The sequence below is a fragment of the Phasianus colchicus genome, chromosome 6 (assembly GCF_987193195.1).
Source record: "Phasianus colchicus chromosome 6, bPhaCol1.hap1.1, whole genome shotgun sequence".
Classification (NCBI taxonomy): domain Eukaryota; kingdom Metazoa; phylum Chordata; class Aves; order Galliformes; family Phasianidae; genus Phasianus; species Phasianus colchicus.
In genome coordinates, this window is record NC_143441.1 from 43,466,451 (window position 1) to 43,488,558 (window position 22,108).

Consider the following 22,108-nt stretch of genomic DNA (forward strand, 5'->3'; position numbering starts at 1 on the left):
GTTCCCTATTTCCTTCTAATGATTCCTAAGATCTTTTTACTTTATGTTTCTGGTTATTTTTAATTACATTTCACAGGCTTAATCCCAACAGTCCATGCAATTTTCTCTTCCCAAATGACAGTAGGTAGTTTACAATAAGAATGAGTACTGATCATTTTTCATGTCATTCTAATGCTCTTTCTCCAGATTGTGATGTTTACACAGCAAGCTCAGTATTTAATAATGTTCTCTGCGAAGGAGAGGTTTGAATGCAGCCTCTTGGGACAAGTGCATCCTTTCTTCAGAGAAGACATGAATCTCTGCTGTTAATGGTGTCACTTTTCACCCTGTAGCTTTTCCCCAGGAAGGGGATGGGTGAGCTAATAATGACCTGCAGCCATCTTTGCCGGGACCATGGAAGGTGTCAGGCACTGATAAGAAATACACGTAGGTCAGAAAGAAAGCTCAGTGAGGCCCAAGCAATTGTCAGCTTCTACGCTGTAAAAAGATAGAAATTTTAAGTCCAGTCAAATTCAGTATACGTTTTCTAGACTTTCTTTTTTGCTAATACGGAGCAAGCCTGGTGACTGGTAAAGGCAAGAAAGATGCAACATAGGATCCATTTAATCTTCAGAAAAGAAGGAAAGCATTGTGTTCCCGGGGATCTTCTACTTTCTCTTTTTAAGTTAGTTTAGTAGGATGAGTAACAGCTGGAGGTCTGCCTTCAGTTCTCATCTTCTGTAGGATTGTCCATACAGTTTTTGGACAAGTTACACTTTATTTCCTCATATACTAAAAGAAGTGCAAAAAGAGCATGTGATGCTCTGATGCTGTTGATAGTCATTTATCATTTGAAACTGAAATATTTAAATGGGATATTGCTGCAGTCTTCCATAGAAAAGAGCAATGACAGTGGTCCTGCACTTCAGGCTCAGGCTGAAGGAGGCACGAGCTACTGGTTGTCAGGCAAATCCTGTAAGAGGTAGATGGATGTGTTGGGTCTGTTTCCATGGCTTTTACAACATCTGCTTTGTGAAACAATTTCAGCAAAATTCATCTCTGTGCTGCTTAGCAGGATCTGTGTATTGAAAATGCATGCAAAAAGAAAAAGGTGCAATACTTTCTGTATTAGTTGCATTAGGAAGGCAAGATCTCAAACACCATTTCTTCTGAAAAGTTGTCATTCTGTAAAATTTTCTGAAATGAGTGTAGTATAGTTCTCCTTGGTTTAAAGAATGATTTTAATATGTTTTTCGTTCATGTTTTTTTGGAATTGCCCTGTTTTTCTCTGGAGCAGCTGAAGGAACATTTATATAAAACAGTGATTTGCCATTGGCTTGCCTATGCTCGGGTGCCAAAGAGGTAGGAGTTCAGGGATAAATCATCTTCTATGTTTTTCTTCCTGTGAGATAAAATCACGATGAGTAACATGACAGAGCCGACTGCACCTATGACCAAGTATTTTTATGTGGTTTTTGAAGTGTGCAGAAATGTTCTTCCACTATCTAAAGGTCCATTTCAGCATGTCTCTTTTGCATCCATCTTGAGTGCTGAGCGTGGCCTGGACAGAAGATTTCTGTTGTCTGTGAAGTCAGGAGCACAAATGAGCGAAGTTCCCTTACGTTGTGTTATAAAATCTTGGTGTAAATCTCTCTATTTGCTCCGGATCTGCACCTACAATGAAGAGAGAGTTCAGAGTTTCTAGAAAGAATAGCACATAAATTGTACAGAGACTTGCATAGGAAAACTCATTAACATCAGAAAATAATGTCACATTTTTCAAGCACATTAGCATTCATTTTTGTGGGAGCAAATAATGGATGTAAGTAACTACAAAGCAGCACACAGGAGACTGGGCTTCCTGAGGCTTTTTTGAGTCAGTACTGGGAATGTTGCTTGTTAAAAACAAGGGAGCATACTGAAAGAAGAGAAAATGTTGTACTATGTTGGTTAGTATAAGTGAAAACACTTTGTGTTGTCAAATGTGCCATCGTTACTAAAGCTTTGCAACCTTTTCAATTTTCATAACCAAATGCATGGTTTGCTCAGACCTGCAGTCTGTGCCCTGGGTTGTTTCAGTGCCATTTGCATTGCAGGGTTACAGCTATGGATGCCTTTCCACCTTGTCCTAGAACATAGAGCCATTTCAGTCTATTTTTAAGCTTACTATAGTTCCATATATCAGCTCTGCTTGATGCCTGGCAGCTGTAACAGAGACTTTCCAATATTATTTTCTTAATTTCCACTTATTATTATTTAGTATTTATACATAGTAATGCATGTATTGATTATTTCCCTTATTATATTCCTTTCCCCTATTATCCGGCTCCCACTTTCAGTCCTTAGCTTTGCTGAAGGCTGCGGTGCAGGTTTTACTATGTTCTGTGAACTCTGTGTCCATGAGGTAGCCCTGGAAGTGATCAGCCTGCGTGCCTGCAGACCTCTCTGTGATTTACAACAGGTAGCAGATTTGCTGGACATTCCATCTCACGTTCCCTCCATGCACAAGCAGAGCCAAACCGTGGCCTTGCTGCACCTGGGAGGACACGGGCATAGTGTGCATCTCGCCGAGAGTGCCCAGCAAAGGTCATTCTTTCATCATGTGGGAAAAAAAAAAAAAAAGAAAAAGGGATTTCTCCTCTGTGACTGCATAGATACTTTAAAAAATGAATCCTGGACACTGTAGGTCCTTGGTCAGAAGTTGAAGTCTCAGTGTTGTGAATTAGAATAATTCAACGAAAAGACATTCAAATGTTTGCCCTGAGAAGCTGTTAGCTTTATAGAGGTTGTTTTAGCAGGTGGGAGCCTAATGAAAACATTGTAGTTGATGTGTTTTGTTTTTCACATTTAGACTTGTATCCTTGCTGTTCATGCTCCTTCCCTTTGTACATTATCACCAGCAGTGGCCCATTGGTAGGTAAAGGTACATGCAGAGCTGTGCCATTGTGATTGGAAGTACCGTAACAGACTTGGATTGACAGTAAAATAGCACTTTGTCCTGTTGCACTACTGACAATAAAATGTGCTGTTGCTGAGAGCAGTATTGTTGGTAGTGATGACAGTTACAGCAGGGAAAATATACCCCTGAATTTGGCTGAATTTTTCACTACATCAGCCAGGCTCACTTGGACAAGCCTTCAGTATACAAACAATCTGGACCCTGGCTGCAGCATTCTAGTATAGGAGTAACCATGTCTAAATAAAACAGCAAGTATTTTGCCTGTGGGGGCTTGGCCACGTTGCTTTTTGCTTTTAAATGATTTTTTTTTTCTGAGATTGTTTCATCCAGCTTCTTAAATAAGCAATAAATTGGTGGCCACTGGAGATGAGACGTGCTGTTGGTCTGTGTTGCTCCTGCATGGCTCTGTGAGTTTGGTTCTGTATTATATGCAGGGGCTCAGGTATTGCATTTCAGGGCAAGATGAAAAAAAATGAAACTTATCAGATTTTAAATCACAGAATACTGAAATGTTTAGAAATCCTCACACATTCAGCACTACGTGAATACTTTTTGGAGAGAAATTGGAGGGAAGGGGTTAATTGGTGCATGGTGCAGTGCTGTCACTGCTAGTGATAGATTTGGAACAGAACCCTAACACGAAACAAGGGAGAAACAGATTCTTTCTTTTATTAGCTGAAGTCATCTTTCTAACTTTGAGGAAGCCAAACTATGCCTTTGTCTTCACAAGCTCTTCAGTCTTCTTGTTCTTTCTTCTGCTTTTACTTTTCAGAAAAGACAGCTTAGACTGAGAAGGGTGTGCAAGCCTCTCTGCTTCAGTACAGACAGAATGTTTGAAAAGAGCCCAAGTTGTGCCGTCCTAAAGAAATAATGGTTTTACATCAGAGATCTTCAAAGTTAGAAATAGGCAGCTGAGGAAAACAGAGAGTAATATAAAGATGAGAAAACCAAGCAACCAACCGAAAATTGATCCTGAGGATGACATGGTGGATGCTATTGAAATCACAAGCTGTTAATAATGATAGAAAATTGAATAATTCAGATACTGTAAGTTTGTGAAGGAGAAATTTTGTTCTTTTCTGGTCTATGAAGTCCTCAAAAACATGAAAAACATGTCCTATATGGAACCTATGGATCAGAATGAATAGTTTAATTTGTTTTTTCTTTTAAAGATCTGGGCTTCAGTCACCTGAGTCTTACCCTTACAATAAAATTAGATGTATCAGCTTTTCTCACTTAGATGTTACTAATCTGCTTTTTGGAGCTTTTAAAATGTTGAGAAAATGCACTCTGCACTGATAATTTGTCGGTAGGGTTTCTTGGATGGAATCAGGTGGGTGAAAACAGAGCTGGTGTGTGTCGGCACCTGGGTGCAGCCAGAGGCACCGTGCAGGTCCGGGGCCATCGCTCTGGGTATGGTCATACCAATGCCTTCACCTCTGGAGAATGACCCAAGAATGGCAAATGGCATGGAAAGAATCTTGAGCTTGTTGAAAGTCTGCTATTAATTACCTTGTGAAAAGCCAAATTGACAAAAATGCATCAAGTAACAAATGCTGCAGAGAAGGCATGTCATGAACTCTTCATGGCAGAGGGTAGGGGAGTATTTAATTAACTAGAAAGTTGGCAAATCCTTGCAGAGCATAATTACATTGTGTCATTAATTCTTCATGGCAAGTTGTTGAGGCCAAGACTTCAACCAGGATTTTAGCGAGATTCAAAAGGGGTTTCCAGTTTAATTTGGGCAGTAAAAGGTAGTCTGAGCTGTAGCAGCTACTGCTGAAACGTTTTTGTAATAGGCTCTGGGCTTGAGCTGAGCCTGCAGCAACTTTTGATCATATGACACTATGAGGAGAAGGAGGGCAGATTATTTACATTTCCCACTTGAAACTCTTTACCTTCTTCTGCCCTCTAAGTAACTACCACTCTGAGTGCTGAAAGAAGTGAAAGAACGTTGGACAGGATCCAGTGTGACAGTTCCTGTGTTTCTTACATTCTTTTCCAGTTCTGCAAACAGTCATAAAAATTAATGACTGCCTCTTCAGCTGTCCAGAGCACAGCATCATTGCAGAGGGGTAAAAGCCGTTATTTCTGTTCTGGGATACACAAAGATGCTGCATCTTTCAATCTGACGTGTAAAGGTGCTCCACTGCCTCTTACAATTTGAATTATGTAAATCACCTTTTAGCTACTGAGTGAAAGCATCTGATTGTTTTTGTGCTATCCATGTTTGAATTACAAAAATGAAGATTTTAGTGAAAGCTGAGCAGTTCAGACAGAGAGACAAGCTCTGTGGTACTGTCGTGATAAGAAACCATAAATTCACCGTCTTGCAAGTAGAATATCCAGTAGTGCTGGATCAAATGAAAACTGTGAGGCATTCCTAAGAGGGCCAGACAGTGAACTGCTCCAGCCTATGTGCTGTACGGGAACAATTATGGTCTTGGCCATGGAAGACTTTGGATGGACAGCAGCTGATCAGTGATGATGCTAGAATGAGCAATATCTGAGATTGCGGATGATTAATGAGGGTAAATTAAAATATATGATAAGCCTTTTGAGCACTGAACAGCAGTGGTTGATGAAAGACCTTTGCAGTGCACTTGTAGAATCATCAGTCCTGTGTGCAGCTGCCCAGAGCTTGAGCAGCACATGGCCCCTAGTGCAGGGCCACCCTTGGCCTGTAGCTGAGCTATGCCAAAAGTTTGGTGTCTTGGGCATATTTACAAGAGGCTGTAAATCCTACCTCAATTCTGGCATTTTTGGTTTTGTCAGAATGACTGCCCTCCCATACTCTGCTAGTGCACTCCTCAGCTGGGGTTTAACAGCAGAGTGTGGAATGATGTCTTTTGTTGCTTGTCTACAGGATAAGTGATCTTTGTTGGCACTTCTAAAGTATTGCACCTATAAAAATAAATGGGCTGATTGCTTCTGTGAAGGACATTATTGGTGCTCCTTTGATCACCAGGCTGGCATGTTTGCTGATCAGCGTGCTGATTCATACAGTTCAGTAGGCTGCAATGGTAATACGTGCAAACCAGTGAATTAAGAAACATTTGTGATAATAATTAGCAAGCTGCCAGCTCATGTACACATTTTGATGTATTGATCTAAACATATATTCACATTCCTAATTTTTGTATCTTGATCAAGAGTGATTGCAAGTTGGAAATAGGTGAAACATCATAAATCTCTAAAAAGACAAATGAGAGTATGGGGATCTGATTTCTATACTGTACAGAAGTGTGTGCATGAAACCTAGCAGAAACTTGCAGATTTCCAAGTGCCATATTTCACAGTCACTAGAGGGTAATGCTTCCTATGAGAACAGCTGCTGTGTGCTAACATCAGTATGAGCTGTCACATCATGTCTGTAATAGTGCTGCAGACCTTTAGGAGCCTTTGGAGGTGCTACAGCGGGCAAAAATGGAATTGTCAAATATTGTGAAAGCTGCAGAGAACAGGCACATTGATTGTGCCTTGAGGTAATTGAAGGTGCGCGACTGTTTTTCCTTATGAGTTGTTTTTCAGGCTTAAGAGATTGGAATCTGAGTCAGCCTTTTGGTAAGGAAGTCCTTGGTCAAAGGATGCATATTTTCAGTACTACATGAACACTTTGCCCACATAGGAGAGCATTGAGCTGCTTTAGTGCTCTTCTGTTCTTTAAGTAACACACTTGGAATAGAGTTGAGTGAGCAAATGACGTGTGCTTAATTCATTTTGCTGGTTGTGATCCTTCTGGAACATTGTGGGATAATGGCAGGAATATAAGTTAGGTTATTTCTTTTGGAAGTGAAAAAATTCATTACGTGTATGTATTCAGTTCAGGAAGAAATTATATAAACAGCAGTTTTCAAATGTAATTTTTTACATAGAACATATGAAGTGATCTATGTACCTTATTAACCCTACTGGAGGTGCCTCTGAATAGCTCTTCATTTTATCATATCTGGCTGCTGTATCAAATAAACTGTCAACAAAATGTGTGCTAAAGTAATGGCCTAAATTGCATTTGCAAGTTGTAAAATAAGGATTCATTTTTCTTTATTTCTTGAGACCAGAGGCAAATGTTTAATTTACATTATAAGGACAGGTATTTTCTAATACTTATTGATGGAGATTAGATCTATTCTACTGAATTTATTCTATGTATATCACCCTCAGTTTTGAGGTCAGAATGTGGGTAAAAATCTGAACTCTTATTTCTTTGAATTGCAAATTAATTGCAGTGAGTATTTATTTCTCTCAGAGCAGTAAGAAAAGAAGTAGTTCCAGGAGGTGTATGTTTATGGAAGCCTGTAACTGTTTAGAAATGGTTTGGAAAATAATGGTTATTAACAGAATATAAGGCTATTCTAAAATTTTTGGCAAGTCATGAAGAACTCATGATTACAAAAAATATGTATATATATTCTTCTGCTACCTGATTACCTCAAATAGTAGTTGAACAAATTCACAGTAAATTCGTAGTCGAGATTTGCAGTTTCAAAAGACAATCGGCTGATGTGTACAAGTGCCTTGGTGTCTCCATAAACTAGAGGAGCAAAAGCTGTTTTCTTTCAGATCAGTGATAAAGACAGTCAGTTAATTCTTGCAGACCTGTCTGACTGATCTACAAAACCATGAGAGCAGCCTAATTAATAAATGAAAAAGGATAGACTCAACTTAATAGAGTGAGGGATGTACTGGAACAAAATGAAGAATGTCTGAAAATTGTTGGGTACTTTAAAGGAACAAATACTAGGTTCGTTTTACATATCTAAAAGATCAAAGGAAAAGGGAAATAAACCTTATAATAGGGATTGAAATAAGGTTTAAGATAACCTAAGTAAGCTGAAAACCAGTTGAACAGTGTAGGAGATGCTAAGCACAGTGCAGAAGTGAGGTGTTTGCGTTATTGAGATAGTCAGTATTTTGGGCAAATGGCATTCGTCTCACAAAATACTGCTGGACAAAATGCCTTCACTGGTTATTCTAGATTCTGGAGTATGTAAAACTCAACTTCCTTTCTTCTCCAGAGATGATTTGAACCAACATCTCACCCTTTAAGTAAATCCAGAGATAACCATGTCTCAGAGGGCATTCTGAGAAGGGAACTCTTACATCTTTAAATAAGGCAGCTTTGTTTTGCCCAGAATAGTTAAAAATCTGCTGAGACCAAAAGGGAGGATGTGAGCAAGTGCTTAATGTTGTTCTTAGAGTGTTCTCTTTGCTTTGATTGCTGCTATTCTTGCATAGCATGCTGTTGGATGGTTTGTCTAAGGAGGTCTTTCCCTTCTGTATGCTTTTAAAATTCATATATTTCTGTACTTCAGGGTTGGGTTTTGTTTGATTTTTTTTTTTTTTTTTTTTTAAGAAATCCAAGTTTTTCTATTGTTATTTGAAAAAAACCTTGGATTACTTCTGACTGGCAATGCAACAAGGCAACAAGGCTTCTTGCAAATTTGGAATTGGTTGGAATTGAGGTGATCAGGAGAGTTGCTGATTGGAACTTCTATATTTATGTAGGTTTTCTAGAACATCACATAACATAGTTCACATTATTAAACTGGAGCATTTGGAGCATTTCAGCAGAAAAATATGAATATTGCCATGGAAAACAGTTGTTTTGCTTCATAAATGCAAACTTCTTTCAACTCTTCAAAATCTCATAGTGCCGTTTAACAAAACATGGTCTGCTAAAATGGTATACCGGATACTGAGTTAGATGATCTCCCTGATGATGTGTTTTTAGAGAGGTAAGGGTCATTCATGAAGTTCAACACGGCAAAGTGCAGAGCTTTGCACTTGGGCCAGAGGAATCCCAGGCATCCATACAGACTGGAAGGAGCAGCCCTGTGGAGAAGGACCTGGGGGTCTTGATATATGAAAAACTTAATATGAGCCAGCAGTGTGCCCTTGCGGCTCGGAAGGCAAATGGTATCCTGGGCTTCATCAAAAGAGGGGTGGCCAGCAGGGACAGGGAGGTGATTGTTCCCCTCTACTCTGCTCTTGTGAGAATACTGTGTCGAAGTGTGGAGCCCCCAGTACAAGAAAGACAGGGAGCTGTTGGAGAGGGTCCAGAGGAGAGCCACAAAGATGATCAGGGGACTGGAGCACCTCCCCTGTGAGGACAGGCTGAGGGAGCTGGGCTTGTTCAGCCTGGAGAAAAGAAGGCTGTGGGGTGACCTCACTGCAGCATTTCAATACCTAAAGGGAGCCTACAAAGGGGAGGGGAATCAACTCTTTGAAAGGGTAGATAACTGCAGGACAAGGGGAAATGGTTTTAAGTTGAGGGAAGGGAGATTTAAGTTGGATGTCAGAGGGAAATTCTTTACAGATAGAGTGGTGAGGTACTGGAACAGGCTGCCCAGAGAGGTTATGGATGCCTCATCCCTGGAGGTGTTCAAGGCCAGATCGGATGGGGCCCTAGGCAGCCTGGTCTAGCATTAAATGAGGAGGTTGGTGGCCCTGCATGTGGCAGGGGGGTTGGAGATTCATGATCCTTGAGGTCCCTTCCAACCCTGGCAATTCTGTGATTCTGTGATTCAGCACAGTCATTGTGGTAATTCATGTTCCTGATCACAACTACTTACAGCTCCTCCGTGTTCTTCCACAATCACCACGGTCTTCTGACAGCGTGAAAAGGAGTATTCCTGTTCCAGTTTCAGAGTGGCCATTAAGAAATCTTCATTCCTGCCTTTGCACCCAGCTGTCAAAGTGTGTGGAAATGTGTATTTGCGTGAACGCTTTCTTTTGCCCAGAAGAGGTTCTATGTTTACAGAAACTGTGGGAAGAGATTTTGGCATTCTAATATGATAGTACAACTACTGTAAATACCTATTTTTATTATTATTATTTTTTTTACACCAGCGTAATGTCTTTAACCAACAGTGGACAAAATAAAATTATTTTGATCACTGCTGAAACGCTTCTGTTGTTGACTAGCATAACTGATCTCAAATACAAGAGTTATGTGATGAAGCCAACGAACAAGGAGGAAGTTGCAATATACCAGATAAAAGCTGTTCATATTTCTTTTATCTAACATATGAAAATAGGAGTTCCAAGCTTCTATTCTGAATTGAAATTTGTGAAAAGCTATGCAGCCATGCTTCATTGGATCAAAATGCTGGAAGCAGATTTGTGGCTGGCATATTTAGAAATCTGTTGCTTTTTAGAAGAGCTGCATTCTCTTCCAAAGTTAAACCCATTTGGAATTTTGGTTAATATCAGTATCGATCAAAGTAGTGAAAAATAACAGTTAAAAATACAAGATCAGGAGCATAGGCTGCTTCCTATGGATTTAGCAAAATAAGAAATGTAGTTAGCTATTGCAAGTTTTCCCTTTTGGAAAGCCTGATTGCATTATTCTGAACAGAGGAGGAACTATTCTTGCAGTCTGGTTCAGAGCATGTATTTTTTGCTTTGTTTCATATAACTATTATATGTTCCTCCTCAAGGATTCTATTTTTTCCAAGACATTTGCAGGGCTGAGAAAGCATCAGGACAGAAGCTGGAGCAGTACCCAGCACTGTGAACTGAGTGCTTCCCTCTGAACTCTACATTCTAAATAATGATAAGTGGAATTATGGCAGTAATTGTCCTTCTTTAGGGAGCATTTCTTACTTGAAATATGAAGCCTGTCTATTAAATAACGTTTGTCAGAAGTGTTTCCTTAGGCATATTTTTCAGAATTGTATTTTATTTTTATCTTCAGCAAGATCTGACTCTGCAAGGTTTGTGTTAGAGACGGGGAGAATAACTAGAACAAGCAAATGCCTCATAGGCAACAGGAAAGCGAGTGGGGAGATGAAAGATGAGCTTCCAGCAGCTGCAAAAAGGATATACACTTCAAGGGTGCCCTATAAGCCTTATAAAGCAATAAAGGAAGGAAAACAACATTATGAAGGGTCCCAACAGCCATAAAATTCCAAAAATGGCAAGGATTGCTTTCATTATGTAAAGTGTTCGTTAAAGCTTTAAATAATGAAATAAACTCTGACACTGAGAATGGAAACCTTTCCCGTGAAACCGGCCTCTGTTTACGTTACAATAATGCAGCCATAAAAGTCGTGCGGCACAAAGCCGCGGTTCCCGGGCAGCTCAGCAGGGCTGGGCGCATGGCTCTGGGGCCCGCCAGGCCTGGGGCACTGCTGTGCTGAAGGCTTTGGGACCAGAACGTAAGTGGGAAGGTGGGGAAGGGATGCTTGGGGATTCGGGGTGGAGATACTAGAATGCTGTGCAGGACGATGTGCTGCTGGCTTGCTTCGTCACTAACGCAGAATTCAAATTCCAGCTCAGGCATGAGTAGATTACATGGCAGATATTTCATCTGTGTATCCAGAGAATGAGAAGAAAGTATTTATTTTGAGCAGGAATGCCCTTAAAATTGAAAAGGCCTTGTATCTGTGTTGTTTTAGTGGTGCTAAAGTGGTTTATTTGATCTGTTAGTAGCGTTGTATATTTAAATATCCATTCCTGAATTGGAAGCCGCTTTAGAAACCATTATAAGCTGTAAAGTACACAGGAGGCACTTCCTTTTCTGTCACTGAAATTCAGCCATTTTCTGCTGTGCTTGCAACATGCAGGGACAAAATGTATCCTTGAGGGAAAAGAGAATGCAGCTCAGTGTGGGTGAACCTGTAAGTTGCAACGTATTTCCCTTGGAGGCGTTGGAGCAGTAGTGTAATTTATGTTACTGCTTGCAATGAAAGTGTGCAAAGGCCTTTAGTTTTTCTGACCAGTGCCGTGGTCTGCCATTTGTTTCCTCACCATATTTCTAATTAGATTTTTAAGTTGAGAATGAGGTTGGACATCTTTTTAAAAAGACATTGGAAAAGAAAACAGCTTCTGACGTGGATGTTTCTGTGTTCCTGTACGTGTTGCACGAAATAGAGTCGTGCAGTTTTATATCTCTGTATTTGCACCATCCAAAATGAAATCCTTTGTCTCTTGGCATATTTTTGGAAGACCAGACAGGGAGACTGTCTGCATCATGAGTGGGAGAAGAAAATGAGTCACAGTTCTCTTTATGAAGAGCTTTGTTTCATTCAAATCCCTCTTGCCAAGATGCTGACACTGAACTTGAGTCATCAGCAATAAACAAGTCTTACAGAAAATTGAATCTTTAGAGGGCAGAAAATCATGGGCAAAGGGAAGGCGCTCACCGACAACCTGTTTCAGACTATGGATTTGAGAGCAATTATTGATTGCATTATTTCCTGTGACAGATTTTTCACAAGTGTCCAAAAGTAATTTAAAGTCCCGGCCTGAAATTTCATTTCAAAACATGCGTGAGTAGTGAGAACCTGCAGCATCCATCAGGCTTTGAGATCACCGAGCATTAAATCGAGCGCTCACTGCACTGAGCAACATAACTGTGCTTCCTGCTTTTATCGTTTGCTTTTCACCTGCGCTGTTTCCGTAAAGACTGAGAACACTAATAGGCACTGGCACTTTCCTGGAAAAAAAGCAAGATTTGGAGAAATTTATTATTATTGTTTTATTTAATGCAATTATCTTTCTCTTGGAAGAATTCACACCTATGTTATGGTAACAATCCATCAAGATTGGACATGTTTGTGTTCAGGAAGTGACAACAGATCAACTAATAAACATTTCAATTGAAAAGGAAACATTCATAATGTATTCTACATTACTTCAGGCAGTCCTCTTTCTTGGAAGTATTATAGCATCTTATTTGTCCGTGGTGTCTGTGTTTCTAGCCACTGTCCGCTTTTGAAGCATGACAGCTTCAAAGAAGGGTGGTAATACAGAGATACTTTTATTGTGGAAGTACTTTCATGTCTAAAAACATGAAATCTGACACTGTGGAATGAAAGAGAACATATAATTTTAAAGCTGGACTAGAAATCAGACAGGAGGGAATGGCTTTAAGTTGTTCTGGGGGAGGGTCAGGTTGGGGATTAGGAGAAGTTTCTTCTCTGGAGGAGTGGTGAGGCTTTGGCACAGGCTGCCCAGCAAGATGATGTCCCTGGAGGTGTTTAAGGAAAGTGTGGATGTGGCACTGAGGGACGTGGTTAGAGGTATGGTGGGGATGGGTTGATGGTTCAACTGGATGATTTTAGTGGTCTTTCTGACCTAAATGACTCTGTGATTCTCTGGTATCATGCAATCAGTGATCACTGTGGGGAGCACAACTGAATGAACATAGCATGTAGTTGTGGCTGAAAGTCACAGAAGCTGCGACACAAATCGAAAATAAAGAGGTAGATATAAGATTATGGAATTACCAAGCCTTGGTCCTGTGTTCAGTTCAACCAGGCAATCGTCATCCTAGGAGGGCTGGATCCTCTTCCATTGGTACTGTTCCTCTCATTTCAAAACTGGCATTCTTCCCATTGTGCCTAAAGAGAGTCTGGAAGATGTGAAATAACAAATGAACTTGTTCAGTGAAAGGTGGATTGGTCGGTGCGTGCTTGGTGTTCACTAGTCCTCAACAGTCAATTTTAAATATGGATTGGAAAAAAAAAATCAGGGTGAAAACACACTGCCCAGTCAGCAGTGAGGAGTTGGACCTTGTCAGGAGGATGAGGAGGAGAACAACCTGGAGAGTGCTGGTGCAGGCGGGAGGCTGAGGGTCTTGGGGGTGCTAACGTGAAGGATGGGAGTGAGGTGGAGCAGAGCAGGCAGGAGACAGGCTGTGGGGTGGAGCTGAGGAGAGCAGAGAGGGGAATCTGAGAGCAGAGCCAGGGCACAGGGGGATGAGATCCAAGGATTCCAGCAGGAGAGCAGAGGGCTGTGGGCAACTGCTCTGCTTCCAGCTTCCAGGCACAGGGACTTGTCTCACAAATATAATTCTGATACTTCAATGAAAATTTTGGTGATTTTGTATTTTACTGATTTGATTTTTTTCGTTGCCAGGGCAATGATGCACGTGGCTATAGCACAGTATTGATTTGTGTGCACTACCATGTGTACCTTAGGACCTATTGCTCATAGTTTCATGTTTAAAATGGCATTGCCACCCTATGCATCCAAACTGGAATGATGGTTATCCATAGGGTATCACTGTGCTGCAATCATGAAACAATAATACCAGATTTTTATTCAAATTAAGGCATGTCTGGAATGCATAAGAATTCAGTCTTGATGAGCAAGGAGAATGAGTGGCAATTTGTTTAACAAAGCTTAAATGAAAAAAATTGCTCATTTTTATATTTTTCAGATGGAAATAAATACATTTGTTAATAGAAACATTTTAATGAAGTGGTATTTTTAGCTACTGTCTGGTTTGTGAGAAGCTGACTGGTAAGAACACGTGACAGAAGTGTTCAAAAGGGGAATAAACATGCTTAAAGAGTCAGTGTGTTTGAACTTTAAAAACATAGGTCCTCTTGCCAAGTCTACCACTTCCTTGGGTAAATATGGGACAGTTATCATTTAAAGTGCTTCACTCTCACTTTCCTCATTTAAAAATACAGATATTTTAGCTGTCTTCTTTTGTAGAGCAGTTTGAGATACGGTAGCACAGGGTAGGTGTTATTTTAAGCACTGTTGGTTTTTTTAGTGAGGGGCGAGAGGTTGGCTCGGGACACTGGCAATGAGGCTTGGAGAATCTTACCTTATTGCTTATTGCAGCCATCACCAGAAGGGAGCTTCCCTTGAGGAACAGCTGTTACCATTAGAAGGTGTCTTGATGTAGTTATCGACTTCAGGCCCACCCACAAAAGCTCTCCCTATACATTTGTTACTAACTTAGCATCCATTTACCAGAGTGGCTGGGATTGAAACGGGCATGCAGTTCTCTTAGCAAATGGTCTCCTTAGCTGAAGGTTGAGCACTGGGACGGAAGAGCCCAAGCAGATACACACCGTTGTGTTTGGCTGGATGTTACTGCCGAAGTTCTGCTTTTTGTGCTTTGTCCCCTCTTAAGCATTCATGCTTTTTCAAATGCACAAGTCCAGCGTTGGACTTCAACTGTATGATAAGTTTCACAAAAGCAGACACATTTGCTGAATGGGCAGGGAATACGTTGTTATTTTAAAGATCTTGTAGTTTTAAAGCTTGTCTCATTGTTTTAACATTCAGAATAGCTTGTACTGAATTTAATATTTATGTATATGTGTGTGCATTTGCATTCATACATTTGGAAAGAAGAATGTGGACATTCGAGTTACTCTTGAGCACCAAAGCCAGGACTATATTCCAGTGATATGGCCTTCCTGAACTCTGTGAAGACTAGAAGCATCTGTTTCATCCTGCTTATCTAGTTATCCATTACTTTCTTTTAGAACATGTGTATAGAAAAGTATTGTTTAAACTTCATGTGATAAGTTACCTAAGGAAACTGTGAACACAATGAAGAATCACAGTAATAGTAAGAAATTCAGTTGTCTCCAAGATCAATTAGAGATTCTATTGGAAAGTCAAAGAGTCTTTAAGCTACTATTTTCTAGTATATCTGTGGTAGATTTGCTTTGTTTTGTTTCTGTTGATCTCATTGCTGCTTAGAAATCAGCTAAAACATTTATATTGCAGAAATAATATAGCAGCAGTTTCAAAGCTTTTGTGCTTTATATGCTTGATTAGGAAAATCCCATTAATGATAGAAAATGCTAATCAGCAGTGTTTTGCCAGCCACCATGGGCCCACACACTCCATATAATCCATTGTTTGTTAACCTAATGAAGGTCATTGTAGCTTTTTCAAAGCTTGTGTGACAGCATATCAGAATGCTTTTAAAACTCTGCTACTGGACTCCAGTGCTGGAATAAATCAAGGCTGAGTATTTACTTGTCAGAAGGGTTCTGGCATAAATGAGTTTTATTTTTCTGGGTAAAATGATCATACTGTGCTTTCATTTGTTCATTATAATTGTCAAGACAGACAAACAGTGCAGTGGTGGCTAAGCTCATGGTGCTGCCATTAAGCAGCTAGATTTTGTCTTTATCCACATCTTATTGATTTTCCTTTCCTTTTCTTGGCAGGTGACATCACACAGAAGGGATATGAAAAGAAGAGATCAAAATTAATTGGGGCCTACCTGCCACAACCTCCTGGTACGTGTACCTGTGCTTGCAATATATGAAGATGTCAAGCATAGTGGTAGTTGCCACAATAAAAATCTACATCTTTGAAAAAAGCTATTGAAAAAAGCTATTGTTATGCAGAAAGAAGTTTATGTCATCCATTTTATATATTTTTATATATATATATATATATGTCTGCTTTGGTACATGTGCACATTTTTACATACATTGGTGTGGGTTTGGCAGTCACATCTGGAAAATAAAATCAGCCTAGGTTTGTTAGAGACATCATTTATTGTTAAGTAATGCAAAAATACAGAATAAAATATGATGTCCTAACTCATTAAGACTTTTGCCAAGTAAAGCTTTCTAAACAGGGGTAGGTATACTTGAGTGGAAGAAAACCTTATAGCTGTGTTCCTTTCTCCACTTCTGGGTTTCCTGCCCTGACTTTTGAAGTCAACAGAGAGACCAGCAAGATCCCTTAGACTTCAGCTTGTCCTTTAATGCGTGATCAGGTGATCCTTTATAAACAGTCAGTCTCTGTATTTAGGAGTGAGTTGCATGTACCTGCCCCAAAAGTGTACAGAAAATTTCAAGTGACATCAAATGTCAAATTACATATTGCTTCATTTAACTTATTCCCTGTATGTGTTTCCTAGAAACAAGAAAAAACTCTTCAGAGTTCATGCTTTATAAAGACACTGAATCTTGAAGTTGCCTATGCGGTTTTACTTATCGTTGTAGGCCTCCATTTTATGTCAGCCTCATGGGAGCATGCCACACTCTCCTGGGCAGTCTCACTTGCTGTACAGGGGCTCCACTTGCACTTGGCATTCCTCTGAACCGTATTTTTACTGCAGACATGGGAACTAGCTCACTTTTACCATATACTTTCTTTATGGCATTGATGGATTTCTATTTAAACAGCTCATGTAGAGGTACTGCCATATTCTGGTTTCCATAGATGTATATACAGGTCTCTGGAAGGAAAGCCTCCTATTTTTTTCCATGAAAATTACAGCAGATAGAAAGAGCACAACAGCACTATTTGATAGAGAAAATTCTCAATTACAAAGCACTATTTTTCAACATATTCACCACTGTTAGCTATGTATTTTTGCTAGCAATGAACAAGAGCCTGCATGCTGCGCTCGTAAAAATCTGCATGGTTGTCTGGAATGTGGCATGTCTTTCATGTTGCTGTCATCACTGCCGAAACGTACCACCCACTGCCTCACAGTGCTCACATCCACTGTTTGGTCTCCATAAACAGTCAACAAGCATCAGTGAATGTCTATGTGTACTCTTTTTTCTGCATGAAGGAAAATTGTCTTTTGTCAGACTGCCTCTCTGCTGCCATCTGTCACACGGCAACAAAATGTATTGGGATATTGGCAGGAAGGTTCAACCTCTGCTGCCATATCACCAATATCCGCCTCTGAGATTGTGGGGCAACATCATAAAGCAGGAGGCATTGCTTTCAGAGTATATTAGCTAGCTCCATAGCAGAATGGTATTTTGAGGCCTTTGGATTTCGTTTGGTATGCTTCACTGGTGGAAACTCCACAAAAGACATCAATGTTACAGACACCTCTTCTTTCTGAAGTGATAATTTCTGACTTGAGGATGGCTGTAACATCTGCTATCTGTTGGGAGCTCTAAGAGAAAGAAGCAAATCAAATCAGCAGAACTACAATCCTAGAAGTTCAGTCATTAAATTTGCAGGTTTTGTTGACTAAACTATCAAGCATATGATAGTCTTCACAGTATGTTCTCATGTTCTGTACTTAGATGTACTGAGTTATGGGGAGACTTACTTAACAGTGATCCTCATTACAGGGTTATGGTTGGTACCAGTATTCACTTTTATAGCTAGTTGTGCATTTCTTTCTTCACAGAAGAAAATACAGCTCTTCCTCCAGAGAGCTCATAGTCACTTGGTCAAACTGTAGCCTTGTCTCAAACTGCTGAGGACTCATCATGCCATGATGAAAGAGAGAAAGTGGAGAACTTACTGAGGTTTATCTTTCAAAGTCTCTGTTGTGATATTAAAGTTTTCCAGCAAAAGGACAGCAGAGAAATCTGTATCAGTCCTATAGTGGGATCCATTCAATAATTTGAAGAAGTCATCACTGATGATGTAGCAGATCTAGCGCTGTTGTAAAGATGGGAGGAAACAGGGTGAATGTTTTCCTCTGTACCACTTCCCAGGAAAACTTGCACTGGGGATGTGGGGATGAGTGAAGGAAAATTATGACAGAAAGGAGAGGAGAAGACTATTGAAATACTGCCCACTTTTTTCTTGTATGTACATCAAGCTCAATCATTTAGCTCATGGCTAAATGAATTACTGTGTTATAAAGGAAGATATTGCTTCTACTGTATTAAAGTATTTTCCTCCAGAAACTGATATTATTTGTGCTTGATCTTCACTGTCTTTGTGGTTTTTGTTTGTTTTGTTGTGTTTCCTTTTGGACGAAACCTGAAACTGTAATTTGATATTTTCCTTCTAAGACCTTACTCACCTGAGGTCCCTGTTCAGTAGGAAGGGGAAGATGAATCCTTTATGAGAAGAAATAAGATATCAAAACAGATGCTACGTTTCATAAGCCTCTGTTAATATCTGAACAGTCATATAGGTGATCAAATTAGTTATTTCTTTCTTGCATTGTGTTTTGATGGGGAGCTGCAAGAATGTATAAGCTTTGGTCTTAGCTTTTGTTGTTGAAAAGGAGGAGAAGATGAAGAGAGATTTTCAAACAGTGTGGAAATTGGTATGGCTCTTCTGCAGGGATTGAAGATCTCAGGGAAGGGCTGGGATTTGTGTTCTGTGACTGCACTCAAGGAACTTAAGGAAATCCAAAGGCAGTTCCCCTCTGTTTGGGCATCCAAGTCCTCTTGCTGCACCTTTGCTAACATTTCTAACACCAATGTTGGCAGAGTGGAACATTGACCTCATTGGCTCCGTGAGTGTCCTGTAGTGTCTGTGCGTGTGTGTGCGTGTGTGCTGTACTGCATGGGGGCAGCAGCTCCATTCGTTGCTGTAACAAATGTAAAAAAACTAAACGTGAATTAATTAGTTTTTTTCAACTTGTTACAGCAGCGAATGGAGCTGCCGCGGTACGGTGTAGACTGCAACACAGTGAAGGAGCTGCCAGAAGAATGCTCCGCACTGCCAACATTGGGGTCTGTGACATCCGGGAAGCGGCCGCTAGAGAGAGAGCAGCCAGCACAGCAGGAAACCGGCCTCTCTTTTATTTTCGTTTTGGTGAGCACAATGAATGTATCTTTTTCAGTCCATATCTGTCTGTAAGTGTGCCTCAACTGGAAGTCTCTGGTAGATGTGTGCATCAGTCAGACAAGTAAGCAGCTGCCAGTGACGAGGCAGGACAGTGGCAACTGGGAGGCTGTTACAGACTTCTGTCTGCCTAAGAGCGGAGTGTTGAGAAAGAGGAAGGAATAATCAATTTTAGTGGCATATGAATGCCTAGCTTCCATGCAGTGGTCACTTTGGAGGAGAAACATAGAAGAGGTGAAACACAGGAAGGCATGTGTTTCCCTTTTTGGCACTGCCTTTTTACAGAGCACTGGAAAAGTCCAAGTCCACCAGAGTCAGGAGGAAGTTGTAAAAATCCGAGCACCCCTAGTTCTGTGTGGTTTCTAAGTAGAGACTGAAACTCTGTGGGAACTCAATAGAGTACTGAAACTCAGTAGAGTACTGGAAACTCCAAACCATTCACAAGCAGGTCAACATCTAGGAGCAGGCACCAGGCTGGTAGAGCACACTTGAGGGACTTCCTGCAGGGCTGTGTGTTGGCAGTGTGGACAGATAAGACAGGGTCCTAGCTGTGCCTCTACAGCTGTGTCCTTCAGCACGTCTTGCCTTCTGGGGATGTAATAGAATCATAGAACGGCTTGAATTGGAAGAGACATTAAAAATCATCTAGTTCCAAACCCCCTGCTGTGGGCAGCGTTACCACCACCAGCTCAGGCTGCCCAGGACCACATCCAGCCTGGCTTTGAGCACCTCTAGGGATTTGCCAGCCACAGCTTCTCTGAGCATTCTGTGCCAGTGCCTCGCCATACCCTCTCATTTTCAGACAAATTTGCTATTATGCTTTAAAGGAAAGCCATATTGGATTCTGACTGCATTGTTTATATTTCTCTGTGCACACATAAAAGTGTGTACATACATCCATATGCTAGAGCTCTTTGTGTTGCGCTCATTGGGATGCTATCATGTTAGAAAGGGAAAGCTGGTACTTTTCAGGAATTAGTATAATCCTAATTCAGAAGGGGAAGATGTGCAGCCATGTGGTTGATACATCAGGTGATGTGGGAGTGCGCTATTAAGGTTTCTATTTTGGACAGGAAAATCCCAGAGAGTAGGTTGTTGGATATGCTACACAGCAAATACGCAGTGAGTCTGACACATGGGAGACTTGCTGGATCCACTGCACATCTGCAAGTTGGCTGCGCAGTGCATGCACTGTAGGTCTCACACATCCATCCAGATGCTGCACAGATTGCACATATGCAAAGGACATTTGTGCCATCCCAGCCAGGCTGTTGAACATTCAGAAATCCGAAACGGATATGCTGCATTTGGCAATGGGAATGGGAAAAAGGACAGGGGGAGCCTCTTTTTTCTTTTTTGTTAAATTCCCACCTGCTTTAACTTAAGCAGACCAAATTGCAGCTTTCTTCCTCAAAGCGCTGTGTCTGGGATGTCAGTTTGTAGCTGGAGACATCCTGTGCACAGAGTGATTTTTCTTTTCTTAGCATGTCTGTATGTCAGACATCTAAAAATAATGAATAGTGAATCTGGACCTTTTATCTGCACACGCATCTCAGTCTCTCTTGTGCTGTGACCTTTCTCTTACTGCCTCTGTAGAGATGCCCTGACAACCAAGATCTGAAAGAATAACCACTTAACAGGCATTCATTTCAGAATACTTTTTCTGAAGATTTTCTTGATTAGATCAGTCAGTTCTAGGTAAGGTAACACGTGGACAGATACATGCGTGCTATTAGGAGAAACCCTCCCTATAAGAAAAATAACTGAATTAACAGCCTCCCCCATAAGGTATTTTTTTGCCCAGTTTGCTTCCAGTCTTTTGCTAGGAAATTTGATTATTCATTCACAGAATAGAGAGACAATGTTGTTAACAGTTAAGATTTTCTTCTAACAGCTTAAACATGGGTGGTTCATTCCCTCTTAATCAAGTGGTGTGTCTACACCAGATTACTTTCAGTCATTTCCCATCATTGATACCACCAGTGTGGTTCTATTTATAGTGTAACCATATAGGCCAGTCGCCATCACTCTTTTTATTATTGCTAATGGACCTGTGAGATGCAGTGCTTAAAAGGCACCTGCTGCTCCTTTTGCAGCCCTGGAGACAGAGCGCTGCATCTCCCACTGCTGGAGCCCCAATAGCACTGGTGCTGCAACAAGCTATGCAGTGCAGAGCAGATAATATCCTCCCAAATAAGGTCCCTGCACTTTATGAAACAATTTTCTGTAGAATAATTGGAATCATTTTCTGTATCCTCTGTTATTAATGAGACATATTTATGTGTATCTGTAGTATGTGCATATTTTTGCATACTATGTGCATGTGTGGCTCCATTTACTATTCCTGCTGCTGGCACTTTGGGCACTGAAAGTAAACTTGGCGATTACAATTTCATTTTCTCTTCCACAAGCATTATTTGGATTGCAAAGATTGCAGGAAATGTTTAAACAAAGCTTGATTTTAGAACTGAAAAAATCCCTCATGTATTCACTTTATTAATAATAAGTAGTGTTGTGCCTTCCTAATTCTCAAAGATCTGAGCAAGGGATAGCCTTCACGGGGCATTTCAAAGCATGGATGTAGGCTAAGAATATGGATTTTGTTGTAAAGTGTATGCATTTTACAGTTTATGGGCACGTTTTTAAAAATAGTACATAGATGTTTTAGAGATGTGAAATCATGGCACATAGGTGAAAGTAAATCATGCTTGAGAAAGTGTTTTGGTTTGAATTGATGGATTTCTTGCAGGGTCCTGTTTGGTTAAAAAGGGAAGTTCTGAGAGCACCTGAGAACTACCCAACTGTCCCTTGGTGCCATCTCTTAAAGCTGTATTATTGCTTTGCTGTATTATTGTTTTGCCATGCTGGTTGAGAGCCCATTTATTATTTTAAGCA

The 22,108-nt window shown here is 40.5% G+C and overlaps 1 protein-coding gene across 6 annotated transcripts in view; it reads left to right on the forward strand.

Moving 5' to 3' along the window:
- Nucleotides 1–22,108, forward strand: part of DIP2C (DIP2 acetate--CoA ligase C (putative)) — a 292,787-nt gene that overhangs the window by 142,326 nt on the left and 128,353 nt on the right. For 4 of the 6 annotated variants that reach the window (XM_090143116.1, XM_090143115.1, XM_090143117.1 and 1 more), the window contains exons 2-3: nucleotides 15,871–15,942; nucleotides 19,016–19,183. In XM_090143116.1, coding sequence (XP_089999242.1) covers nucleotides 15,871–15,942; nucleotides 19,016–19,183 — 240 coding nt within the window. The remainder of the gene's footprint in view (nucleotides 1–15,870; nucleotides 15,943–19,015; nucleotides 19,184–22,108) is intronic. The other 2 variants (XM_090143118.1, XM_090143119.1) reach the window with 1 other exon arrangement.